Raw genomic sequence first — 27,914 nt, forward strand, 5'->3', positions numbered from 1 at the left:
CAGCTTAACGTGTAAATGTATTCTGTCCGCAGTCAGTTTGAAAACGCGGCTGTCGGGGGATGAAATTGGCGGGAAAGTGATGGAAAACGGCGTGAACCAGCAGCAGCCTAAATGCTCTCCGGATGAGGAGATACACAAGAACTCCCAACAAAACTGACTGTGAAAACGACGGGAGGTTCCGTTTGTGTTTCGTCCGTCTTTCTGTGTGTTTTCTTACTCGGATTACTTATTAAAAAGGTTTGCATGTCCGGACCGAAGTCCGTGCAATTCGGCTACGAGGGAAGCGCTGAAGTCTCCGAATGACAACGACGGATGGAGCTTTTGCGCTGATAACGAAGCGATGCGAAGTATTAAAATATGTAATAATTAGAGAAAGTCTGCTTCCTCACTGTGCCCCTTCACACCACACAGCTTTTTTGTCCCTGAGCTCACGGGAGGTAGAGCAACTGGGGCCAAGGGAGCGAGCTGTCCCGGACCAGACTGGATCACATTACAGCTCAGTGAACTCGCCAAACTGGACCATGTGAAATCGAAAGTATGCTATACGGTGCTAATTGGAACAAATAATTGGACGCAGTCCATTAGAGAGCCTTGTGAGCCACTTGGCATCTCTCTCATCATGACCCTCCTGGTGACAACAGTACTTCTTTCTGTACAAACCTCCGCTGTTATCCTCTGGCTTTCCTTCTTCCTCACTAATTAAAATTCAAATAGCTCTGTTGGAATGACAATTTTTTTTTTTTTTTTCCTAAAGTGGTGGCGGACATATGCTGAAGTGACGGCTAACGCCAATGTTAGGCAGCATGAAAAACTAAGGAAATCGCAAGAGGCTTCAAACCAGCTCTTACTCTTATTGTTAATTACAGTTTTGCAGAGAGAAATGAATTTTCCTTCTCCTCCTCTTCAGCACCCTTCCTTCAGACCCAGCCCCTTTGTTTTGTTCCAGAAGGTTCTTTGGAGCCACACTATTTCATATTCAGATTTCTCCATTTTTATTTGCACGGTTACCAGTGCGCAGTTCTCCATCTTCATCACATTCAAAATAATTTTGCACTGAAATATTTATCATTCGTGGGGGGCCTGGTGGCGTGGAGGGTTCAACTGATGCCTGCTGTGTGGCGGAGGGTCTGGGGTTCGAGCACTGCTTGGGGCGCCTTGCAACAGACTGGCGTCCCGTCCCGGGTGTGTCCCTTCGGCCTTGCGCCTTGTGTTGCCGGTTAAGGCTCCGGCTCACCGCAGCCCCGCTCGGGACAAGCTGTTGTTGGCGATGGATGAATGTTTATCATTTGAGTCCATCTGACCAAGAAAAAATGTCTCTTGTTCATCTTCAGTGCTTTTGTTCATGTAGTTTGTCCACATTGCTATAGATAGAACTAGCATTTTTAATATCTCCTTTGGTTGCTAGTTTTAAATTCATTAGTGTCTATCTTCAAGTTGAATCTTGTAAATTACAGGACATAAATAACCCTTTATTAGCACTAATGTTTCTAGACATGCTACAAACATTCCACAAAAAGTTGATCTAAGCGCCTTTCCCCTTCCTGTGCTAGGCTTTTTAATGACATTTGAAGAGAAATTTTTCTGACACATTTAATATAATGGAGGAGGAGGGATAAATTGAGGGTGAAATAATGGGCCCAAAGGAGGGAACTGCCCTGCCTCTGATGTAATTAGTCACAGCAGTGATCCGATACAAATAATAAATTCCAGCCCCATACCAGTTTGGAAATACACCAACGGACACACCAGTGTTTTCAGCAGTTCCTCTAAGAAATCTCTGCTAATCACACAGCCACAGTTTGACATTCTGGTTAAGTGAACGTGTGGTTATGGTAACCACACTGAAGCAGGACGGCTGAGGGACGGTACCACAACCCACCGCAAAACTGCAAAAAGTCTTAAATTTATGAACCAGTGGGGCTTGAGGTCAAGCATACTGGCACGAGAGCAGGAACGCTATAGAGGTAGTTTGCAGAGAAACTGCCCCAGGCTTTCGCGAAGGACCTATTAGTGCGGTACATTCGGTAAGTGCACCATGCATACCTACCGTGAACTCCCGACAGCCTTTTAAGCCTCTAGAAGATAACAGTAACTGGCATATGCTGCAAAACGTGTCCGAAAACTAAAGCAAAACATTAGAAAACAAAAATGAACTATGTTTTCCTCACATTTCACTTACAGAATACCCTTAATTATAGCAATTTTAATATTGTTCCCGTTTTTAATTAGAGCAGTTCCATTCCGTACCAATAGCACACAGTAAATCATATTGTGCCAGCAGTCCAGTCTAACCACTGAAAATATCCTTGGCTTTCATTTAAGTGGATCATAAATCTGTACAATGTGCACTGCTAGTTCACAGTGCTTAAACAGTAATATATCTTGTAATGCAAACCATTACACCACATATTAAACAATACTGTATCTGTTGACACAGGCTATGACATTACATTCTAAACAATATTGTATCTATGGGAACAAACCTTTACACTTGCTTCAAAGTAACTGGCATTTGTACACTCCTACTTATTATGTAAAATGTAATAACGCAAGGCTGTGTTCACTCTAGTGGGGGGGTGTGGTGGCGCAGCACGTTTAGCTGGGTCCCGCTCTCTGGTGGATCTGGGGTTCGATTCCTGCTTTGGGTGCCTTGCAATGGCCTGGCATCCTGTCCTGGGTGTGACCCCTGCGTTGCCAGGTTAGGCTCTGGCCTGCCGTGACCCCACTTGTGACAAGCAGCGTGTGTGTGTGTTCGTGTTTGTTCTATTTGTGAAACACTGGTTCACACACAATAATGTGTTAGATGATTCCTGCATGTTTATTCATATTTCATTCCTTACTATTAACTGCTTGTCCTAATTCTAGGTCTTGGTACCACATGTTTATGGTGTTTCCAGCATTCCTACAGCAACCTTGCACAATGTTAATATCCACGAATGCTTATTATACAGTTCTTACACATTTTGTGCGTTTATCCTATTTGTTTTTCCTTTCGCAGGTCACTTCTTTCTGTAGCCTGTGTTTCTTTAGCACTGCCTTCTGAGAAAAGCCCGAGTCTTACAGCAAGTGCTGCCAGCAGCGAACTCTGCTTTGATCCTCAGCACTCATCTGGTCTGGGAGCAACAGTGGCACAGTCCGTTTAGGAGTGTTATCAGCAGAAAATATGTTCTGAACCGCATTTTCATGTTTACTGTTGAGGGAAGCTTCTTTGATCCGACTTTCTTCCTTCACAGGATATTCTGAGAACAGGCCCTCTTATCACCATTGGGCGTTAACATTCCTGTTAGACCATGTAGTAGTAATTTACCTCTTGAGTAATCTGGCCAAGAATCTGGCACATTGAGGAAGAAACCTTTGTAGAGTGTATCTCGAAAAAAATCACCGCTCACGATTTTGGCTACCGGCGATTAGAAGGGGAAAACATCCAAACGACGAGGCCTGGCCGAAGTGCCTCGACATCGCAGAACGCTCATCCTCCTCGGTCTCATCGACTTGTTGCGGCTCCTCGGTGAAAGGCGCCCAGAAAACGTTTGTTTCTCTGTTCAGCGCGGTGATTTGAGCAGTTAAGACTCCAGCAGGAGTCGAGGAGCCCCGAACGTGGGAAGCCTGTACGAGCGGCAGGGCCCTGTCTGTGCGGTGGGGCTGCTTTGGACGCGGCCCCCTCTCCCTCCGCTATAGATTGATTGGTGTGTGTGCGTGTGTGTGCGTGTGTGTGTGTGTGTGTGTGTGTGTCTCGGCACTGAGTGCGGGCCCTGCCTGTCCCACAGTTGTGTAATCGGCACATTCCCAATCCTTTCTTGCCCTTCCAGGCCCCCCACTGTCAGACGTCACACCAATTTAAAACGCGGACAAAAAAACTTGTCGACAGCATTGGAGAAGGGAAAAAAAAAAGAGCGCAGAAATGTGCCCTCGCACAAAGGAGCGGGGTGTGTGTGAGCGTGAGTGTGTGTGACAGGGGGAGAGAGAGAGCAGAGTGTGTGTGTGTGTGTGTGTGTGTGAGAGGGGGGGGGAGGACACCGAAAGAGGTGCATAAAGAAGGAATTCCCCGCGCGGCGCTCCGGAGAACTTCTCCTCCTTCCTCAGAAAAAGCGGCGAGCTGTCAGAGGACAAGTGACTGAGTCGAGGGGTTTAGAAGAAGCTCGCGGACGGAGGAGACATGATGGGCAACGCGGGGCAGGGAGGGCTCAGAAGCGGACGCAAGTGCAGGTAACTGCGGGACTCGACCGAACAGCCTCCTGCTGCGCGCGCGCGCTCTCTCTCTCTCTGCGGTGTCGCGCCGTCGCGAGGAAAAATTGAAATGGTGGCATTAAAGTTTAAACGCGCTCCTCGGATGCGTTCGCTGAGCGGGGCTCTGAAGTTTTGAGCTCGGAACCCCGGAGCGGAGTCTTTTGTTGAGCCCGACCTCACGGGGGGGGGGGGGACTAGACTGCGACGAAAGTGCAGCTGCGGTGGCGGAGGAAGAAACGCGGGTCCGGGATGGATGGGGCCGCGCGCGCGGTGGGGGACCTGAGAGTGACTGCGGGACCTGAGGAGCTCTTCGCACCGCACATCTACGACATGATATCTACTTGTGTTGTGTACATGTGTGTCATGTCGGCTACAGCCTTTCCCTCCCTTTTCTCTGTGCTGCAGTTACTGCACCGTGCGGTCTCGTACGGAGCGCTAGCCTACAGGCCACCACACGGCACGCGGTCGCGCTCCTGCGCTCCTCCTGCGCTCGCGCTCCTGAATCCGTGTGTTAAAACACACCGTGAGGCGGAAGTCGCTTCTGAGCTGTATTTTACCTCAGCGGCTCGAGGGCTGCGATAAAAGTGCATCCCCGCTTCTGGTCGCAGAGAAAAAGTTTTAAAAATTTCCCCTCAGTGTGTCTAAGAGGCTGATGCCACAGAGAGAGTGTGTTCCACTGATGTATGGATGAATGACCCATTTGCAAGTAGTGTATCTAGCAGTGTTGTAAAGTCACCACGGTGAATAAGCATTATAAGGTGTGTTGACTGACAATAGAGTTGTAATAAATGCAATGTTACAATTACTTGGTGTAGAGCCCAGTATTATACATTCTGATTATATATCCTTTCCTCATCATACTGCTAACCACCACTCATGGAAAGTTTCTGTTTATGTGGCCTGAGAACACTAAGTAGAGTTCATTGGTGTCGCTTTGGAGAAAAGCGTCTGCTGAATTAATGAATGTCATGTAGAACACGGTAAAATAAAGTACGGTAGGAGGGACCCCTTGTAAAGCAGTCGGAGTTTGGGATGCGTGGCTGTTGCGGTTTGTTAACCACCGTTTTCTGAGCCCCGCTGAGAAAAAGAGCTGCCTCTCTTCCGCGCGTGGAAACAAAACGGCCGCGCAATCATCACGTTTGACCATAAACCATGCTGGTGTGTCGCTTTGATGAGCGGAACAACGGATGTAACGCTGCTTTATGACGGGATTTCACTCATGCTCTAGGAAAATGGGTTGTGGTTCTCTTTAATACTAATGGTGACGTTTCTCTCTTGCAGTCCTCTTGTGTTATGGAGATTTGCGCTCATGTGCCTTCCTCTGACAAGGGCAGAAACTCTGGTGAGTAGTGATGTTCTGTTCCTGAACCAGCAGTGCTTATGGTCACTGCCCTGGTTGTAGTGGTGGCTGAGTGCGGCGGGGCGGGGGGAGGGTCTTGGGAGGGAGGGAAGGCTCAGCCATTATGTAGGAAAGGTATGCGAATGCCTGCCTGGGCCACCAACCAGATGATCACCTGCTAGGACATGGTGGCAAAATCTCTGAGGATTCATACTCAGTAATAATATGTTAACAGAGAACTTAAACAGCCCCTCAGCACTATGCGAGGTGGCACGGTGGCACGGTGAGTAGCGCTGCTGTCTCACAGCACCTGGGTGGTGCAAGAGAACGTGGGTTCGATGCCTGCTCAGCCTGTGTGGGTTTCCTCCAGGTGCTCTGGTTTCCACCCACAGTTCAAAGGCATGCTGTTCAGGTTCACCCATAGTGTGTAAGTGACAGAGAGAGTGTGTTCCACTGATGTATGGATGAGTGACCCAGCGTAAGTAGTGTATCTAGCGATGTAAGTCACCGCGGTGAATAAGGTGTGTGGGCTGGTAACACTACATTGTATCCATTGTAAGTTGCTTTGGAGGAAAGGGTCAGCTAAGTGAATAAATGTAAATATGGCACGAGAAAGGCTTCTCTATGTCAGTGGCAGGGGGACTTTAACTGCTCACTGTCGTGACAGTGCTGTGTTTTGGTGTGCAAATGTCGCAATTAATGTAGTTCCTCAAAGGCAGCAGATGGCATGGAAGTTAGAGCCATCAGCTTACGATCCGGAAGTGACAGATTAAAATGTCTGCTGCGTGTTTCTACCTGTGTTTGCACCCCCCAGGCATGCGTGGAAGAAGGCACCGGCAAACCACACGAGTGATCGCTCAGAGTCAGTGTTGACTCCACCATCAAATGAACCAATATATAAAAATAGTTGGGGAGGAGTTTGAAGTGTGCTTCTTAAATTAGTTGAAAATGATACTTGATATTCCACAGACATTGTTTAACGCAGTGTTTCACGCTCGTTACAGGTGATGAGGAGACAGCCTCGCCAGACCTCAGAAACAGAGGCGCAGGAGGGGGTATGGGGGCCGTGGAGCACCTGGACTGACTGCTCCCAAACTTGTGGCCCGGGTGTGTCGGAGAGACAGAGACAGTGCCTACCTCCACCCCGCGTCCCTCTAAACTGGGGGGCATCTGCCTTCCTTCCCCCAGGCCTTCCCAATCACACCCCTGTAATTTCTGCAATTCGCCCTAACTACCCTTCCCAGTACTCCTTACCTGATACATATCCTTACGGTGGTGGAGAAAGGCCACCTTTTTACCCCCCTTCGGTGCCATCGAGTCAGAATGCTGGCCTCCCTATATACAGGAGCGATCAGGGAGTCGCTGCGCATGACCAGTCCAGCCCTGGGGCTCCCCAGTACTGGCGAGAATTCTCCCAGCGTGCTCAGGAGCCGCTCTCTCGGTACCGTCCATCCTCTTTCCCCTCTCCATCGCTGAATTATGGCCAGTTGGGAAGATCCTCCAGACCTCCAGCCAACCAGAGGACAGCTAGAGTTGGCGGGGGTGGGAGCAGGAGGTCAGTGCCAAACAATCAGGACACAGCATTTCCCCAAAGGTGAGAGGAAATATATTTATTTAAGTATATTTTTACATACAATATATATATCTAGCAGAATCATTAATGCTTGATTTCCCTTATTCTGCAGTTAATATGTAATGTCAGTTTGGTTTCTTCGGAACTTGAAAGCAGGTTTCTGCCCACCACAAATAGTTTACTTGGAGTGTTCTTGATCAAACCTGTCTTCATATCAAAGTGTTGATTTATGATGCTTCTCATCATCGGTTTGCGTTTAGTGAGAAACTAAATTTATTCTCACATCACTCACTGTCTCTTTCCTCTCTTTTTGCTTCCCCCTTGTTTCTGCCCCTAGATCTTTATCAGCTACTTCTTCGATTCGCCCTGGACAGTTTGGCTATGGCCGAGTGCCCTTCTCTCTGCCTCTACACCGGCCAAATCGGAACGCGCGACACGCCGCCCATGGGGGTAACAGCTCCAGCACTGGTCCTCAGTTGGAAGAAGTGGAGCAAAGAGAGCCCATGATCGTGGAGACTGATGCAGACGGGGGACAAGCTGATGTACACCTAGAGGGAGAGAAACGTGTTGGAGAGGAAGAAGCCGCACAGGAGAGAGATGTGAAGGGAGAAAAAGAGAGAGAAGAGCCAGGAGCAGAGCAGGGACAGGGCGAGGATACTGTGTCAGCAACGGCGGCAGCAGCGGGAGCCTCTCAGGCCCCTGTGGAGTCAGCCAGACACTCTGACGCGGAGCCAGGCAGACAGCGGGATCGCGAGGCACACGGCGCGAGCCGCATGAGCGCAGGCAGCGGGAGCCCCAGACAGACAGGGAGACACCCACACACAGACAGAGCCCTCGCCAGGCCCATGGAGAGAGAGAGCAACGCACACTCACGCACTTTCATCCACAGGCAGTCTCACACTAATCACGATCATCGAATCGACCGACGGACACCACACCCCTACAGTCCCCCTCTCCACCACTTCCCGCCTCACAGAGAGCCCCTCTACAGCTTTTCCCCGGCCTTACCTCAGCCTCATCCCCATCCCCCACAGCTGCCCCCTGGCCCCTCAAACCCTAACATCTGGCTCCTGCCACCTCAACACTCTGGGAGAGAGAGAGAGGTGCGGGGTGAGGATGAGAGGGACGCCGAACCAGCCGGAGGCAGCTGGGGGTCACATACAGGCCCCCGCAACTTCAAATGCTCCGGGCCAGAGAAGGAGTATCGAAAGTGCAACATCCAGGTGAGTCTCACACCTCTCTGTCTTAAAAATGCAGAAATGGATAATTTTCTTGTATGTAGCCCTGTATATGTCTTGGGGTTAACTTATCTTTTTCTCAGTAAGGTCTGGAAAGCTGGGTCCCTTGTTTGATCTTGTTGGTACCACACTGTCTGTATAGCAGCAGTAGACAATTCTGGTCACTGATGGCCAGATTCCTACTGGCTTTTTTAGTTATCTGTCAGTTGCACACCCGAATACGTACATTAACATGTATTTAGCAGACATTTTTCTCCAAAGCAACTTCCAGTGAACTCTATGTAGTGTTATATGTCCACACACATTATTCACCCAGGTGACTTATACTGCTAGATACACTACTTATACTGGGTCACTCATCCATACATCAGTGGAACACACTCTCTCTGTCACTCACACACTATGGGGGAGCCTGAACAGCATGTCTTTGGACTGTGGGAGGAAACCAGAGCACCTGGAAGAAACCCACACAGACACAGGGAGAACATGCGAACTCCATACAAACTAAGCAGGAACTTAACCCATGTCCTCTCACACCACCCAGGTGCTGTGAGACAGCAGCGCTACTCGCTGTGCCGAATACTTTGTGAGATGACCCGCTATCTAAATGTTTCCATCAGTAAAGCAATTCAAGACAATTAAGAGCAGATAAAGAAAACCACTTGCCTACCAGGTGGTCCACTGGTAGAGCCCACACAGCTTCAGAACAATTGCTTAACAAAAACATTTAGAGACAGGAATAGGTGAAATTTACTGGAGCATATTTGTGTGTTACAGTCTAAAATGTATAAATGTGATTCACTGAATGTACTTCACTCACCAACAATTTGACCTGTACATGTTGTGTCTAATACAGTTGGGTTACGGATTATTTTTCTGAACCTGAAGTGTTTGTTGAATGACCGGTAGTGTAGTGGTTGGAGCTGCTGCCTTTAGATCCAAAGGTCATGGGTTTGAATCCCACCTCCAGTTGTAGTACCCTTGAGCAAGGTACTTACTTTAAAATTGCTCCAGTACAATTACCCATCTGTACAAATGGGTAAATACTTGCAAGTGGCTTTGGGAAAAAGTGTGAGATAAGAGAATAAATGTGAATTTGGTCCCTCATTCTCAGAAGTAACTATAGATCATTGGAAGCTGTGGTATTAACTAGTGTGTGGTGCCCATATGCTTACATGTATTGTCAAATGTAGAAAATGCATAAAATGTGGTATCCTGTGCAAGTATTAATATGTTTTATAACTGCAGCTTCTTGTAATAAATCTGTAGATAATTAGGTTTGGTAAGCAGCAACTCCACAAATCTACAAAATGAGTCATATGGCATTTCATAATTCATTTAATTGCTTCATAAATCATTTACCAAAACAGCCACATTCACAGGCTGATTCATAATGAAAGGTAATATGTGAGCGCTGACAGTGTTGTGCCATCAGTTTATGGAGCAGAGCATGTCTCTGCTCATAGCTCTCTGTCTTTAGGTTCGGTTTATTTGAGCCTTTATCTCCGTGTAAGTTTCCTCCTATCCAGAGTAACAGCTGCGAGCTGATGCCGTTTCCACATTTACATTTTGGACTAGGAGAAGCTGCTCTAAATCACTGGCATCAGGGACAGTCCTGTGATGTCTGAGTCACCGAGAAACTCTCCAGATGCTCTTTCTGCGTGTATGTGCCCGTCCGTAGGACCGCTTGTGGGCGTGTGTTCATCTGGACTCTGGCTCTGCGTGTTTTCGTGTCCACGAGGGTTTGAGTCTGCTGAGTATGAGTGAAATTAGTAAACAGAGGCCGTTGCGAAGGGGGTCCTGAAAGTGTAGAAGAGGGGAGGCTGGAATGGAGGGGGGTGGGAGGAGTGACGCAGGCGGGCGGCAGCGCAATGAAAGAGTGCACTGTTTTTAGTCATAGGCGCACAGGGAGCAAGTGGGGGGTGACAGGAAGGGAAAAGGAAATGAAGAGCGCAGGAAGAGAACGACACGTGGAGGAGGGCGAAGAGGGAGAGGGGGAAATGCGGTCGTGTGCTCAGAGTTTTTGGTGGAAGAAGGGAAAGGAAGCAGAAGGATGGCGGTAAATATGGAAGGAAAAGAGGAGATGTATAAATGCTGATGGGGCTTTTGAACTGAATAGGGCCATTGAGAAATTCCGCTGCCCCCCCCCAGCCCTCCCGTTGTCCGCCCCCCAGTTCTCTGGTGCTGAACAAATATTGACTCTGTAATGTTAAAGGGCATTGCTTCACACAATAACTCCTGAGGAATGACGAGGAGGAGGAATGGGAATGGTCCCACGTAGCCCGAAATGCAGCGGCATGGCTGCACAGCTGCCGTCCTTGAACGATGGAGATCTGTATCTTTTAGACAAGACATCTGAGTCAGTGCCTGGCTGACACCTGGAATACCAGGTGAGATGACCCTCTACCCAATAAACTGTATTAATTTTGCAGTTAAGCGCTAAAGGTGAAGAGAGACCAGCATGCCCTGTGGCCCTGAAAAGCTTGAGCTGTGCACCCCTGGTCTCGGGGAATCAACACTAATAATAGTCCCACATTTATCATAGAAAAAATGAATAAATAGAGGAGAAAAAAGCGAAATATCTAAAAATCACTTGCAGTTTGTCATACGTAGCTGGCCACTGTTCTCAGTTTGCCGCATTTGTACCCTGTGATGGCCCATCAGCTACGCCACACTCAGGTATGGGCTCCTGGCGCTTTTTAAGCCCTTCAAGTCTGCAAACGTAGGACGGGAGTGACGCTTAGGACTTCTTCTGGGTCTAGAGAAGAAAACTTGTGGGTTCCTGCAAAGTGTGTGCAAACTGTTTGCAGGGACCCGACTTTTTTCTCTTTTTAAAATAAACTAGCGAGAAAATCCTGAAAGTGCCTCTTGTTTCCCATGTCCAGATGGTATTTCATAAGTGTAACAGTCACACTGGTCAGCTGACCGCTGAAAACATGTTGACAAATTCTCTCGTTGCAAAATCCTGACTTTTGTCATCTTGTTTACACACGTTAATCTGGCTGAGAGCTTATCCCAAAATATGAGCCTGCTATTCCTGCACTGGATAACCACAAATTTGTGGGTAAATGTCACAGTGTAGCCACAGTATAATGCTTTAATTATGGTGTTCATTGATGCTGAACTCTTAGCCGACATGCTCGTATCCTCTTTTACTGGAGTAATTCCTATGGCACTGGAACACCATGCTTACACAGTATTATTCTTTGAAAAACTCTGCAGCAATATGTCAAAGCATTGACCTGGGTAGCCCTGGCTGGGGGGAAGGGCACTGGAATGCAGGTGTGGTACTGCCACTGACTGAAGCCAGGTGTGTGGTCGATGGCCTCCTGCCATGCAGAAACAGCAGAGTAAACAGGGAGGCCTTAGACTAAACATGCTGCTTTGCTGACAATTATTTAAGTGCTGGGTATCAAATGCTCTAGGAGTAGTAATAGTGGGATCTGTGTGTGTGTCTGTGGTACTCACATTGGTGATATATCGAATCATCTTCATACTCTCCCTGTACGTTTCAGGACTCTTAATGTAGCGGCTCCTATCTGGACATCCACTTTAGCGTGTCATTTGCAGCAGCACATGTTTTTCGCTTATTTTTCTCCTCTCTCTCGCGCTCTCTTTCCCACACACTCAGAGGAGTCGATGTGTTGTCACCGAGTGTTTATGTTGAAAAAAGAAATGTTTACAGCAATTAATAGCCACAGTTAACGTATTGCAGAACTCTCTTGTGCAAGAAGGCATGCAGTGCAGCATACAGGATGCATAAAACATAGTTGTGTGAAGTGACAAAGTTGTGAGACCAAGGCTGAGTTGTACACACGTAGATAGTTGCACACATGCCTTCACCGTATTCTTTAACACACACTTTGTCTTCTAGATGTTCTTTGTGGCATGCTGTAGTGTAAAATAATGTGCGTGTGTGTGTGTTATTAGATGGTGATCCTGTTGTATTCCATCTGTCCAGCTGTTTGTAGCAGCTGTGCAGACGAAGGCTGGGAAACGGTCTGCTGAGGGAACCGGGGAGAGGGAGAAGGTGCTGTGGAGCGGAGGGGGGCAGGGAGAACGAGTGCTGGATGGGAAGGGGGTTCAAAACAAGTGCAGGAGAGAAGAGAAGATGGGCCAAAGCTGGACACGTGGAGCTGTGGCTCTGTAGAACAACGCAGCACATTCCGCTGAAGGAAGCTGCATTTGGTCCAGTAGGACATACTGGAGTGAATTGCATTCAGGACTGCAATGCGATACTGTGGATCACAAACACCTTTCTCTGTCCTCTGTACTGGCAGAGCCTGGTTTTCCACAGCTCTTGTCTGTTTGAACTGCAGCCTCCTGGAACGGTTCACCTTCACATGCAAAAACAGAATTTTTATAATTCTTGCACATTGTGTAGAATTTCCATGGGGCCCTTAATACAATGGTGTGTCCATCAAAGCAAGTGGAATATTTGTATTTGCTGGTGTGTTCCTGTATCGTAATCGGGAGCTTGTCTCAATTTTCTGCTGTTCTTTAATGTACATATAAATTGTGATTATCACTTTCCCTGTCCTCTTTTTAACACACTGTTCTTTCTTGGCTGTCATTCCAACAGCTATGCCCAGGGGGTACCGTGGACCCTAGGGCAGAGCAGTGTTCCTCCTTCAATAACCAAGAATTCTTGGGAAGACTGTACGACTGGGAGCCCTTCACTGAAGGTAAGGTCAGAAGGTCTCTAAGAATTAGCTGGATGAATAATTAATAATAATAAAATATTAGTGGGCACAATCTTGGGTGGTTCACATGAAGAAAACGATGAAGATACCAGAGAATCTTGGTCAAGATGATGCGAGTGGATTATAGATGCAACGAAGAGAGGTGGTGGTTTTATGAAACAGATGAGAGAGGAAATGCTTGAGCGAGGCCGCTGTTGGAGCAGTCGGAATGAGAACTGCTGTGAGCCCCAGGGCATGATGCTGCTGCCACCGCTTTCAGTGCCCGGTTCGCAATGTATGCTACTGCAGTGCTGCCATTAGTGTGACAAGCGACGGCTCGCAGTCCACCTAAAGCCAGCCAAGAGCTTTAGAAATGTTTCAATTCAATAACCAAGGAAAGTCTTGGGGAGCCAGATGTTAACAGGGTGCTGAATCAAGGGAATTGAAAGGAGGGGGAAGTGAAAGAAGAGCCCCATGAATTAACATGATCTCCCTATTCTTTCTTTCGACTGATTCCTCAGAAGGGGTCCCCTTTTTTCCCCTTTGCCTCATTTTTCTTTCTCTCTGCCGGTTGCCAAGTCTCCCCACCCTGTCCTCTGATTAAGCAGACCAGGATTTTTTAACAGTGAGATAACGAGGGGATCGCAAGGGGTGTACAGAGGGTGAAAGGCTGAAAGGAGGGGGCAAAGCATAGTTCTCAGCAGGAAAAAATAGTTAGCAAATCAGAAAACAAGCTGAAGATGAAATTGAAAATGGGAGAAAGAAGGAAGGAGCAAGATCAAGAGGGAGATGGGCAGGCTTTTTGAAGGAAATTGTTGTAAACAGGGATTTAGGGAGAGGACTGGAATGAGAGCAGAAGGGAGAGAGAGAAAAAGAGACAGCTGTGCAATGACATCACTATTTGTGACCGTTCTCACAGATTAGCACATACATGTGTAACAATGAGACAAGAGTGTGTATGCGAATGTTTGTGTCAGGCTCCACATTGTGTGTTTGAGTGTGACACAGCTCAGCATCTGTCCAAGAGAACCCAAAGGTTTGTGTTAAGGAAATATGTACACAGACTGGACCGCTTGAGTAAACATTCGCTGCAAGTAGAGCTATGAACCGTAAAACGCGACTGTACCTTCCCGGTCTGGAGTTTCACTTTCCATTCCAAGGTCACAGATGAACAGTAAATTTTCGTGCAGGGACTCAGTATGGTGTGTGCATGCGCATACGCCTTTGTGCAAATGCAGTAACTTAGCTCAGTTCCAGTGCTGTAGTGAACTGACTTCATAAGGGCTGAGACTATATCAAGCTTGACTCTGACCTTAAAAACAAATGACGGGCTGTGTGCTGATGACAGTCTGGAGACAGGGTAAAGACCCAGCAGACTCTGCTGTGGGGTTGGGAGTTCACTGTGTGTGTGGGGAGCGATACTGCTGCAGACGTAATAAGAGGCAGGGAGCTGGAGATGATCCAGCTTCTCTGCTGCTGCATATGGATGAGAACCTGCTGCTGCATGAAGCAGCACAGGATCCAGGCCCAGTCCTGCTGTGTCTCAAACTGACCAACAAGATTAGTTTTAGAGAGAGAATATCAACATATACAGGCAGCATAAGGGGTTACTGTGATTGCGTCTTTCATGGTGTGCTAAAAGGTCTTGCGAAGGATCTACTGGGGCAGTAGTTAGTGCAGCCGTTAACTGTCAGCGTATAATCTGATGGTACCTGGTTGATCTCCCCCTCCTGCTGTAGTACCCTTGACCCATGTAAGTTGTGATGTCGCAAGTTGGACGAGGGTGTCAGCCAGGTTATGTTGACAGTGACTGAGGGAAATAAACATTCTGCTTTTTTCCTCTGTTGTTTACTGTGTTTTTACTGGAAATCTGCTGAAAAGCCAGTGTTGAGCATTCCTTTGGAAATGCCTCTGTCCGGCTGAGTAAACATAGTTTCGCTTGCTTTTCAGACCATCCTCTGACAGTCCGACCATTTCACCTGATTGGGCTCCCGATTGCTCTGTTTTTCCTGCCTTTAATGCGGTTCAAATGTGGCCAATTGCTGCAATGACCGTACACCGGTGGACCAAATTCCGGCTTTTAAAGCAGATTCGTATGTGTATGTTACAAAAGTCTGCTGAGTATGTATGATTAAAAAGTGCTTTAAATGCAGAGGCCAGTCTTCAGCATGGAATGATTTACCTCGGGAAAAATGGGTTCAGAACTTCCCGGAAAGGGCGTTCAAGTAACGTAGAAATGCAGAACAGCGCTGCTTTGGTTTTAGGCTCCGGCTTTTCCTACGACTCGACATCTGATTCACACGCACGGTACTATAGCAGCGTGATGCAGCGACACCCTCCTGAAGGGTGTTCACGTGTGGAAAAGGGTGACACCCTTCGCACAGGTGTGCCTTCTTCTCTACGCTCTACATTCTCCAGCGCTCTTCCTGTTCCTCTGCCCCGCAGTTGGTTTAGAGGCTGGGACACTGAACCGTATTTTTAGACTCAATATATTCCACTGTCTGAGCACTAATCTCAGTGCGATAGTGGCCCTGGAGAGAGAGCGAGGGATGAGTGGGACCGTTCCCTCGGCTCGCTCCCTGGATCCCCCCTCCGCTCGGGCTTTCTGTCACTGTCTCCACTCTAATCTCACAAAGATAACTGTAACAGAAAAGGCGAGTAAAGAGGGGGTGGGAGCAGAGGGCTGGGAATTCTCTCCGTCGTGCTTTTCCCTGCAAGCCGGCAATGACCACTGGAGCATTCGGAGGGAAGGAGGGAGGGGGACACTGCTCATGGCGTGTGGTGTCTGTGAGTCCCCGTGGATGGGGGAGGTATGTGTGTGTACGTGTGTGTGTGCGCAGCTAATGGTGTGCGCGCCTGTTCCTAGAGACCACACACTGAATTCTGACTGGAACGCGTATCCGCGCCGCTGAGGTATTTGCACACTATGATCATCATTCTGGGAAAGGAAGATGATCAGCAGACGATTTGTCTCTGCAGGGATGTCCTGTCATAGCAGATGGCAGCATTACCTGGCACTGTTCCCATGAGACCATCCCAATATTTTACGCTGTCCCTCATTTCACACGAGCCTTTTCATCTACACTCAGCCCTCATATAACAGGGTCCCACACCACTGCAGCGGCTTATGAAAATATGCACCCTTTTTCTTGCAACAGGCTTATTATTCAGTACAACAGCGTTTTCCCTCATTACACTTTCATTTAGTACTTTCACAGTTGGTATTTTACTCTGTACGATGGCCTGTATCAGATGCTCCTGTCGGATATTTTGGGGCCGAGATAAACCCGTGCCAGTGCCAGTGTCGCTATTTTCCATTTTCCTTCAGTTTTTGTTGCACTGCTTACGTAACAAAATCAACTATATGCTTCCTGCTTCTAATCACAGTAACAGTTTCAACCAGTTACAACCATTAATTGATACAAATATAAATCTTAACTGACATACAAGATTCAATACTATCACTATTATTAAGGTGGCACTTCTCCAAAGCAACTTAAAAGGTTATGTTAACGGGGCAGGATTTGAACGCAGGTCATCCGAGTGCAAGGCAGCGGCTCGAAGGACTACACTCCCCGCTGTCTCTTAATGCTAACTTGTAGGAATAAACTATAAATGTGTTCCTATTAACTCCATTGTTTGAATCATACGTGATTTATATAAGCAGCTTTACTGACATCAGTACCCTTACACTAGAGTAAATAAAGCCTTAATCTCGCAATCACCAGATGATCATGTAAACTTACACAGCACTTCTAATGGCGCAGTGCTGCCGTGCTTTGCCGAGTGAAAGTCGTGTGCAGCAATCTTGGGAACTTTATTTCTTTGTATCATTAGCATCTGTAAACCAAATTAGCACAATGTCTCTGCTCCGGCGGTGCCCTGCTTTGCACTTTATGCTTCCGGGATAGACTCTGGACCTCTGCAGCACAGCACTGAACAAGCAGTTATTTATAATGAGCGAAATGAATGAAAATATTTAAATAAAACAATAAAAGACAAGCTAGAAATAATAATTTATAAGTATAAAAATACATTGATGTCATTGTCATGCATAAAAATACTTCTTATTTTGGTGTTTTCATTCCTTTCAGGTGAAATATTTACCGTTTGGGAACCTCTTCTTTCTCATAAGAAATTTACATTTTACATTTACATTGATTCACTTAACAGACGCTTTTCTCCAAAGCGACATCCAGTGAACTCTATGTAGTGTTATCAGCCCACACACCTTATTCACCGCGGTGACTTACACTGCTAGATACACTACTTACAATGGGTCACTCATCCATACATCAGTGGAACACACTCTCTCTGTCACTCACACATTGTGGGTGAACCTGAACAGCATGTGTTTGGAGTGTGGGAGGAAACCAGAGCACCCGGAGAAAATCCACGCAGACACAGGGAGAACATGCAAACGCAACACAGACTGGGCAGGGATCAAACCGACGTTCTCTCACATCACCCGGGCGCTGTGAGACAGCAGCGCTACCCGCTGTGCCACCATGGCAGAAATAATGGCAATTTGACCCTCTCAGAAAAGAAATTCACATAATGGGGTGATATTTATTTGAACAAATTATCACCGTTATGAGGAAGGAGTATACTTCATTCAGAGAAGAAAAGCACACAAGACTAGTGCTCACTCTGGTATCGCTGGCTGCAGCCCGTCCATCTCTCTCCCTCTTAGACACGCTACCCTGTGGTTCCTCAACAACCATTTTTTGTTCTCCGCCCTCCTTGTCTGTCGCTTCCACTTTCTGTGCCTTTCTCTCTGTAATTGTGTGACATTATCATGTAACCCTTTTGTTTTTCTCTCTATCCTCTCCCGCTCTTTCTTTCCATTTTTACCACCCCCTTCCAGTCCTGCTGATGACAGACTGCGTTTATATAAGTCTGACTTGAGTTTCCTCTACAGATGGATTTGAACTCAGATTTCTTGCTCTTGTCTTCTGTGCTGGGAGTTTCATCCTTGTGCCAAAATATCACATCACTCAGACACCTGAAGTACACAAACCCTGACTGTAGAACTTGTTAATATGTACAATTAATATATATGTATAGGGCAGCTGTTAGTGTAGTGGTTAGAGCCTCTGGACCGCAAGGTCACAGGTTCAAATCCTGCCTCCAGTTGTAGTACCGTTGAGCAAGGTACTTATTCTAAATTTCTCCAGTAAAAAACACCCTGCTGTCCATCCATCCATCTTCCTCCGCTTTTATCCGGGGCCGGGTCGCGGGGGCAGCAGTCCGAGCAGAGTACTCCAGACCTCCCTCTCCCCGCACACCTCCTCCAGTTCCTCTGGGGGAACCCCAAGGCGTTCCCAGGCCAGCCGGGAGACATAGTCTCTCCAACGTGTCCTGGGTCTGCCCCGAGGCCTCCTCCCAGTCCCACACCCTGCTGTATAAATGAGTAAATTTTTATAAGTCACTTTGGAGAAAATTGCTGGAAAAGTGTATGCACACTATTTAACACAAAACGTATACATGTCTGAACACACAGTCAAAATCCAGAAGTTCTGTGTACACAAATTTCCGTGCTGCCGCAGGTCTTTAAGTAAACATATTCATATATAAACATAAACACTTACCAAAGCAAATCAGTATCAAATAAGCAAACTGTTACATACACATCCACATCAGTGCTGCTATACAGAGCGATTGTTGGTCCAAAAACAGTGTACACCTTAAAATTCTTCTTCTTATGCCTTCCACCCCTCCCGGGGCATCGGCTGCCGACAAGGGATCTCCAGGCATCTCTAAGAGCTGAGATGTCATGAAGTTTCCTTGTTGGCGTTTCTGTAGCTGGTGAGGGTTTTACGGTGTGGGGTAGCTAGTAGCCCCACGCCCAACCCTCCTCCTTTCTCAGGAGGGCTCGGGACCGTCCATGGCGGAGTTGTACACCTTGAAATCCTCATTTCTGTTTTTAAATAGCTCATAAACTGGTTTAAATGCAACTTCCCAGACATTAAATTGAGACTGTCACGTGTGTGTGTGCTGAGAACTGCGTATGAGCCTGTGCGTGGTGTGTCTCGGCACCCTGCCCTCCCTCTCTCCCAGTGGGACCCGAGCAGCAGTGTGAGCTCACGTGCAGACCGGCGGGATTCCGTTTCTACGTGCGGCAGGCTCACGTAGTGAGAGATGGCACGCCCTGTGCCAACAACACCCCCGGCGGTGTGTGTGTGGCCAGCCGCTGCTTGGTGAGTACAGGAGAGCGGACTCATCTTCCAGCTGTAAATGTCGGGTGGGCGATGCGGTCTCTCACTCCCCTGGATCCTCACCTTCACTGGCCCCTCTTCTCCACGGCAGTATGAGGGCTGCGACGGGGTGCTGGGTTCGGGCCTGGTGCGGGACAAATGTGGAATATGCGGTGGTCGGGACACGTCTTGCCGAAGGGTTACAGGAAGCTTCCGGAACTCGAGTGTGCCAGTCGGTTATCACCACATCCTGGACATCCCGCTGGGGGCCACGGCCATCAACATCACGGAGAGGAAAGCCAGCCCTAACTATCTGGGTGAGTCTGGGCTTGCCATTATTTATCACTCCCATAGAGAGGCGGAAAGTATGGGTGAGACAGCAGTTTTTTTCAAATTTAGCTATGCTCGTTATTCCTGAGCATCTTTCGGCAGCACTCTTGCACAACTTATGGACCCCTGTAATGCCAAGAAAACTTTCACAGTTAAGCCAGAAGATGGGGTTCAGCTCGGTGCTGTACCGCCTTTATGAGGCTGTCTGCGGGCCTTTTGCTCTACAGCATCTGTTTGTGTTTGCCGTCTGTCTGTCTCTCTCTTAGGCATTGTCTGCTTATATTTACTTCTGAATTGATTTGTGTCACTGGAAATGTTTGGAAAGCAGCTCGACCTGTGTGTTTGCTGCACTCTCAGCTCTGCGCAGCGGCACCGGGCAGTCTGTGGTGAATGGCCGCTGGGCAGTGGACCCTCCAGGGGAGTACAAGGCTGGAGGCACCACTTTCTTGTACAGCCGCCCCCGGGCTGCCTCTGAGGGCCAGGAGGGCGGTCTGGGAGAAACGTTAACAGCTCCAGGACCAACCACCACCTTGCTGCAGCTCTTTGTGAGTAATTCCTGCTTTATCCCTCATTGGTGATTCGTGATTCTGGGACTGTGGGGTTCTTACACTGACTGGTCACTTTACCATTTCCTTTACCTGCTTGGTGTTGGATGAAAGGCACTTTCAGAGTTCTAGAAGCTGGTCCTTGCTTTCCAGCAGTCTCAAAGTATTTGTGGTCTTTTGATTATTTTGTACTGCTAGAGCTGAAAATATTTGAGTCCAAATAATAAACAGAAGTTGGATGTAGATTCATCTACAGTCTATTCTGTTTCAGACACGCTGGCATTAATTTGCAGAAGCAGTGCTTCGCTTTCTCTGCGAAAATCATTTTTCTTTTGCAGATCATCCATCACCGAAAGAACCCAGGGATTGACTATGAGTTTTACATCCCCGTGGAGAAGAAGGAGAGCGAGAGAGGGGGTGCAAAGGAAAGTGATGGAGTGAGGGCACCTCTCAGAGAGATCAGTGAGTGCCCATCACACCTACACCTCCTAATGATTTCAGCACAAAGAAATTATTTGCAACTAACACATGGGCCTGATCTCCTCCAATACATGTAATGTTCAGGCAGAGTTGAAATTGCACTCCATTTTGCACTAAAGGTTGCAGCACCAAAGTGAAACCCTGCAGTGAGTTATATCATCATCTGTTCCATATCACATCAATAACTCAAGGACTCTGGCGAATATCCTCCCTCTGACGTGGCTAAACTCTTGTCTTTAAGCCCTTCCCTCAGTGTCTCCTCTGCTCTAGTTGTGCACTTCCCCATCTGTCCCATATTTCTTTTTTTCTCCTCCAAAGACTCCTCCAGTCTCCCTTCTCTGCTGCCCCTACTTTACCTCTTCTGTAGTGCTTTCTCCTACTGTGCACCTCCTTAACCTTCTCCATCTCCTGCTCTTTGAGGTGCGCTGACTGTGACAGTGGCAGACCCCATTCCTGCTCCTCCGCCCCCTGTTGAGAGGCGGTGGTCGGCCGAGAGGAGTCACCCGCGAGGCTCTACATCTGGCCGCAACGCCCGTATCCCTCCCCGGACTGACCTGCCACTTGACACTCAGAGTCCCTTTGTGTGGCGCTGGGGTGGGCTCACCGAGTGCTCAGCCTCCTGCGGAAAAGGTCGGTAGTCTGCCCTCACTCCAGGCCTGTGCAAGCGAGAGCAAGAGGCCAGTCTGTCCCCCTGGCCATATCTTTGTCAAGTGGAAGCGCCTCTGCTTCATCATCTTTTGCTGCTGTTTGTCTCCACCCTGTGGTCAGTCCAGGAACTGCACCCCCCCCCCGTGCTCCCTTGTGCTGTGCTGTGAATTCACTGGAGTGTCCTTGGCTGTTAATTAAAGCAGCATGATTTATGCTTTATTCTCTTTCTGTTTCCAGGCTTTCAACAGAGGGTTATTTACTGTGTCAACCGCTACACCGAGCAGGAAGTGTCAGAACGGAAATGTGACTCGGCTGCCAAGCCTGCAGCGGAGGAGATACCCTGCAACCTTCACCCTTGCCCCCCTTTGTAAGCATGTTTTTGTGTTCAGAGGATTGTGTGTGTGCTCAGAGGCTTATTATATTTATTTGTACACATTTCCACTAAAAACAGCTCTTCTTTTGTTCTGATGTATAATAATTCTTGGACCGAAGCCTCCTTGCTGTCCTTATCCTTGTTCAAAGTGACTGCTGACAGGTGACCAACCGCACGCAGCTACCCCAGCTGGGCCACAATTCAGTTGTGGCAGAGCCAGCTGGCACAAATATAAGAGCATTTAAAAGTGTTTTAAAAGCGCTGATCAATAGGAATTGATTAGCCATTTTGCGTAGTAGTCGTGTTAGTAATTTTGTCTTACTGTATCTTAAAATAACTGTGGTCTTTTGAGGGTTTTTTCTTTGTTTTTAAAAGATTGATCAGAATTTTAAAAAAGAGACACAATTGTAAAATATTGTTTTTTGCTTTTTTCCTTAGAAACATAAAACATTTTTTAGAAATAGCGTAAGCACAGTGTCCCCTTCAGGGTAGAGCCAGCCATACATCGAGTAGGTTCCCAGGAGAGGCTCTGGGTTACCCTCACTGTTACTGGAAAAGCACTTACTGAGAATGGATGGGTGGCTGAAAGGGTTTAACACGGCGAGTTAAGGCATGTACACACTTCCCTTGTATAACAAGTGCTTATTTTACAAAGAATCTGACTTAAGGGCACATGTCATTTCTACCCTAAAATTCACATAAGCTATCAACTCGGTGTTCTCTCACCACTAAATCAGAAGCCTCCACCCTCCTTATCTGTGCCGTGGCTTTTCTAGCACATCCGACATGTCATCGTCACGTGGCGCTTTACAAGCATCTTTTTGCAATCTTGTGACTTTTCACATAGCATTAAACCATCATCTATCATAATAATGAGCTCTAAAACAAAAACCTGTGAAGCTGAGGATGAAAAAACTAAGGAAAGCTGTACCTGTCATGTTAAAACTTAGAGATACTGTAAAATGCCTAGAATTCTCTCGAAAGGCAATATTAATATTAATGACTTTTTGTGATTTGATGTACTATTTTATTGGAAAGAATGCTTTACGAATAGCTCAGGAGAGAGGGGTTGTGAGCATTATGAGTGATTGCAAAGAATTGCCTTGAAGAGCAGTGTTCCATTAATAATCAGTTATGCTATTTGAGCAGGTTCTGCAAACATTTTACAAAAGAAGGAGCACACACTATATGAGGTATTCATATAAAAAAAATTTACAATAAATATCAGTGTCACTATCATATTTCACTGTCATTAACTGCTGGTCAGGGTTGTGGTGCTCCAGAGCCTATCCTGGAAGCTTGGGGCACTAAGGCTAAGTAGGGTAAATCCTGGACAGGGCACTAGTCCATTGCAGGGTACAACGAATACCAGCGTTGAAAGAATTACAACATGAAAATAACAGTAGAATCTATCGTTTACAGGTCACTAGTCCATTGTAGGGCAGTCAGACACATATTCACACACCAAGGGTAAACACATGTCTTCGTACTGTTTGAAGCAATTAAACACTCGGAGCAAAATCGATGTGAACATGGAGAGAAAGTGTAAACTCTAGACAGACTGAGTGGGACTCAAACCCACAGCCTAGGAACTGTGAGGCACCATCACTACCTGCTGCCCCACCATGAACCCATGCACAACATACAGAAAAAAAAACAGAAAATAATTAAGATAAATGAAGAGAAGGTAAGGGCAGGATAGAAAGGTACGCACCATTAATATAGGTTTGACCAGTTTCATATTATCAATGTGGGTCTTAAACCTGGATTAAGTGGTGTTCAGAGTTATGTAAATTATAATGTTCTGGACTTTTTGCATTTTTGCTGGAAAAAATGTGTGAACCATTTTTGGCTCAGAAATGCATCATTTATTTTCCATTTTTAAATAAGTGGTCTTTAAGAGTTTGCTTTAGAAGAATTCACCTTACAAGGAGATTTTCAGGAACAAATTGTACTCATAATGCGAGGGAAGCCTGTACTGCTCACCCTTTCCTTTTTAAGCCTCTCGTTCTCGTATCAACACTCACACATGCTCTTGCACACAAAAGCACCGTGTGATGAGTTCTGGCTTACTGTGCCGTCCATCTCAGCTGGGAGATGGGTCCCTGGTCCGAGTGCAGCGTTTCCTGCGGCCCGGGGGTCCAGCAGAGACAGCTCCAGTGCAGGCAGAGCTTCGGAAACCGCTCCACCATGGTGCACCCCCAGCGGTGCTCCCTTCTTCCTCGCCCCAATGCCACCCAGCCCTGCCACCCACGCATCTGCTCCCGCTGGGAGATCCGCACCAACTGGAGCTCTGTAAGTGCCTGCAGACCGCAAGCGTCTCTCTGTGCGCCGCGTGTGTCTGACCACAGTTCTTCATCACACTCGAGATACTCACTCCATTCTCCTGCAGTGCTCTGTGGATTGCGGTGTTGGGAAGAGGACTCGGAGCGTCCGCTGCGTCAGTGACCAGGGTAACGTCGTAAGCGACAGGGAGTGCAATGCCAGGCTCCGCCCTCAAGGCAGCGAGGATTGTCACATGGGCCCGTGTATCACAAACTGGTACTTCACGGACTGGACGGAGACGGTGAGGGCACCGCTAATGCGCCGCAGAGCTGCGGTGACTCACACAGTGACCGTAAACCGTTCCCTTCTATTAATCACAGAACTAAGGGTAGTCGGTTTTTAGCCGTGGTCCTGGCACCGCACCTCATACGTTTCAATTTAACTTCAGCCGGACTCGCTTTTAATTATCCCCGAGTTACTGATGGAGCGGCGTTGAAGATCGCTGCACTTGGTACTATATTTCCAGGAGGTTCTTGCTGTTTGACTGTGACCATAGATGTTAACCTTTTTTGGTGTAAGTAGCATTATGATTTACAAAGATTTCAGTTATAGGTCTTCATTTCCTTTGCTCTTTAAATATGACAAGTGTACGACTATCAGTTACTGTCTGTAATTCATTTGATTTGGACAATTTTACTGAAGCAGGTTGCATTAAGGAGTCTTTGTACTGAATTTTGCGGGATACACTGACCTTTGATGTAAGAACGTAAGGAATGTCAGAGCTGAGTGGCATTTGCAAAGTGAGCTGTGTAACGTATCATTTTATTTTTTGTGTGACTTTGTTCAAATAATCCTATACTCTATCTGCCCCGAACCTCCCCCCTCACCCCAGTGTTCGGCACAATGTGGGCCCGGCGTGCAGCGGAGGGAGGTGCTGTGCCTATCAAGTGGGGCTGGCAGAGATGGAGTAGGAGGCGACTGTGTAGGAGAGAAGCCGGCGGACATGAAAGCCTGCAATGGGGGTCCCTGTGTGTCCACCACAATGTGGTACACTGGACCATGGGGACAGGTGAGGGAAGGAGAAGGAGAGGGTGCGACCGCGTGAACCAAACCTTTCAGGGAAAGAGACGTAGAGGGTTCGGGAAGCATCTCAGGGCTTCTCTTTTCTTCCGAGCAGTGCAGTGCCCTATGTGGAAATGGCACTCAGCGGCGCGATATCATCTGTGTCACGAAGCTGGGGAATGAGTTCAACGTGACACACGCCAGCCAGTGTGCGCACCTGGAAAAGCCGTCCCCTGTGCAGACTTGTAAGATGGAACCGTGCCGCTCACAGTGGTTCACTACTCAGTGGAGCGCGGTAAGTGTTCCCAGGGCAGCGGGGAGGGACGAACAGGATGGGGAAAAAAAGGAGCAGGTTCTCTGCCGCTTGGATCATGTTAGACTCTGTACTGGAGTGTTCCTCTCTCTCCCCCCTCGTCCCATGTGCAGTGCTCGCGCTCGTGTGGGAAAGGCTTTCAGACCAGAGAGGTGCGGTGTCTCACTCCAGACAAACAGCACAGCTCAGCCTGTGACCTCATTCGCAAGCCAGAGCAGGAGCAGTTGTGCAACACTCTGCCATGCAGCCCCCAGCTCCCAGGTACCCCTCGTCCCCTCATCCCGCATGTCTGTGTACCCCTCCCTGGCTCCGTGGCCTGCATCTGACTCCGCTGCCTCCCCGTGTACGGCTCACCCGTCCCTGTGTACCATCCCTGTCCCTCTGTACTGCTGCACCTCCCTCTTCTGCCCTCCCTCCATGTGTGCTGTCTCGCCCTGTTCCTCTCCATCCTCCTCAGATGAGAACTGCAGGGACAGGCATCACAACTGCATGATGGTGGTCCAGGCGCGCCTCTGTGTCTACTCCTACTACAAGACAGCCTGCTGTGCCTCGTGCACCCAGAGCGCACAGCGGGCCAAGAGACACTGAGGCCACTTGAGCCCCGGGCTCCTGCCGCAGCTGGCTGACACTGTGCTACACCTGGCCAAGAATGTACTAAGGACACACAATGTGACACGGATAGCAGAAATATCCAGCCTGCTTAAGTGTAGTCTGTATAGAAGCATTTTATGTATGCCAAAAAGAAGTATACTGTAAATATATATTTTTAATTGTGAATGTTTGAAATGCAAACCAAATATAACTCATACGTGGTAAATATGAAGGCCATGAAAAGCTACATGTAAGTGTGGGGAAACGGGACGGAGGCCTGTCCTTAGCCTCACGACCTGTAAATGTGGGCACTGCTCACGGAGGATGAATAAGAACTGCAAGACCAAATATATGAGTGTTCATAGTATTTTAATAGTCACAAAATCTAGGTGTAGTGTCATTTTTCTGAAAGCACGGTGCCATACATTAATTAAAATTTCGATTATGGCACGTACAATGTGTATATTTATGTTATAGTGACAAGCGCTAATTTAGCGAAGGCCCTAATGTGCTCCAAACGGTCACCCTCAAAGAAGTGTGCACATCAAAGCGTACCCCAGATACCACGCTCATCAGAGGACATACGGTATATGGCGACCCACAGATAAAAATCCCACTGTCTTGCTAATTGTCAGAAGAAGTCAAACGGAATAATATTTAATACACCAATTTATACCACTTGTAGCATTTTGTGTTGCATTGTTTTACCGATAATCATTTACCATATTGGATTCAGGAAGTATCTTCAAAAAGATCTGTTTAATTTGTTTCATGACTCATTTAAAGTGAAAAGTTAGGGTTCTTTAGTAGTGATCGAGTATGATGTTTATTGGAGGACGTTTACATAATGCTTTAAAATTAGAGGTGAGAACGTATTTATTTCAGCTGTATGGACTCACTAAATAGATTTAAAAATCTCTGGGCTCAACTTATTTAGTATGCAGATCCTCCGAAAATGAATAACGAGTTTAATTGAAAGTCACGGTTAATATGCTTACAAATACGCATAGGCACGTTTTTAAAAAAAGTAACACTTATAAATACAAGTTGTTATAAAAAATGAATACTTGCGCTGTAATTGCATATTTTGGGGCAAACAGAAGCACACAGAATGGATCATGGGTCACAGTGGAATCATGCAGTCCTATACTTAGAAGATGCTCTCAGCCACTTCTTTGCAAATGTACTGGTGACCGTATTCCGTGTTCCTGTACACGCTACGTGTGATTGTCCCTAAACCGGGATACGCATTCCCCGGTCTCCACACTGCATCTTCATGTCTCTGATATATATTTGTACTTGTTCCATGTCACTTCAGTCCACACCCTTGCTCGCCCACCCGCTCTCCCTCTCCGTGTAGCAAGAGCAAGGTCCCCCGAAAGTCACACTGCTGTGCAGGGAGAGCCCGTTACGTTTCCCTGCTGATAGTTCAGCAAGGTGCTGTTGTCAGTATTAATCTGCCAGTCTTCCCTTTTTTTTTTTTTACTGTCGCTGTCACTGTTGTCTTCAGTATTTGTGCAGGATTTCTTCTTTTTGTTGTTTATGTACAAAAATACTCACACACATAAAAACATTCAAATTAAAGCCTGTCACATACATTTGTCAGGCAGTATTATATTTTTATACATATATTTTCCTGGATCTATTGACGCGTTTTCTTGTATTACAGAATATCTTTATTTGTACTTTGCAGAAATAGTCTTCACTATACAATAGCTGTATTTATACCTATATACAGTAAACTCAGTGAAGTGTTTATATAGTGCTCAACAGATGAAAATACTATGATTACTAAATTGTAATATATTATTGTATACATTTTTATTTTTTTTTTTACGAGAGGACTTATTTTGTGATTAACTATGCAATTGTAATTAGAGCACCTCTGTTGAAAGAATCACTTCTCACAGATCGTTTGAACCAGCTGATTGCCAAAACAATCCTCAGTCAAATTTTAGACAAATCTTGTGGGACAAATGTGTTTCTTAAGAAAGGAGTGCGCATTTCATAGGTATATGTTATATATATAAATATATCTATATATATATATA

The 27,914-nt window shown here is 47.1% G+C and overlaps 1 protein-coding gene across 2 annotated transcripts in view; it reads left to right on the plus strand.

The window, feature by feature from the left end:
* The window catches only part of adamtsl4 (ADAMTS-like 4), a 39,331-nt gene extending 11,417 nt beyond the window's left edge, over positions 1-27,914 (plus strand). Inside the window, exons 2-18 of one of the 2 annotated variants that reach the window (XM_029246014.1) lie at positions 4,001-4,206; positions 5,509-5,569; positions 6,571-7,160; positions 7,477-8,362; positions 12,960-13,062; positions 19,120-19,259; positions 19,369-19,573; positions 19,944-20,131; positions 20,470-20,593; positions 21,032-21,241; positions 21,497-21,626; positions 23,723-23,927; positions 24,025-24,198; positions 24,790-24,966; positions 25,075-25,254; positions 25,386-25,533; positions 25,730-27,914. In XM_029246014.1, coding sequence (XP_029101847.1) covers positions 4,157-4,206; positions 5,509-5,569; positions 6,571-7,160; positions 7,477-8,362; positions 12,960-13,062; positions 19,120-19,259; positions 19,369-19,573; positions 19,944-20,131; positions 20,470-20,593; positions 21,032-21,241; positions 21,497-21,626; positions 23,723-23,927; positions 24,025-24,198; positions 24,790-24,966; positions 25,075-25,254; positions 25,386-25,533; positions 25,730-25,860 — 3,702 coding nt within the window. In that variant the 5' untranslated portion in view covers positions 4,001-4,156 and the 3' untranslated portion in view covers positions 25,861-27,914. Of the gene's footprint in view, positions 1-3,974; positions 4,207-5,508; positions 5,570-6,570; positions 7,161-7,476; positions 8,363-12,959; positions 13,063-19,119; positions 19,260-19,368; positions 19,574-19,943; positions 20,132-20,469; positions 20,594-21,031; positions 21,242-21,496; positions 21,627-23,722; positions 23,928-24,024; positions 24,199-24,789; positions 24,967-25,074; positions 25,255-25,385; positions 25,534-25,729 lie in introns of both variants that reach the window. The other variant, XM_018737774.2, reaches the window with a different exon arrangement.

Source organism: Scleropages formosus, chromosome 18 (assembly GCF_900964775.1).
Source record: "Scleropages formosus chromosome 18, fSclFor1.1, whole genome shotgun sequence".
Classification (NCBI taxonomy): Eukaryota; Metazoa; Chordata; class Actinopteri; order Osteoglossiformes; family Osteoglossidae; genus Scleropages; species Scleropages formosus.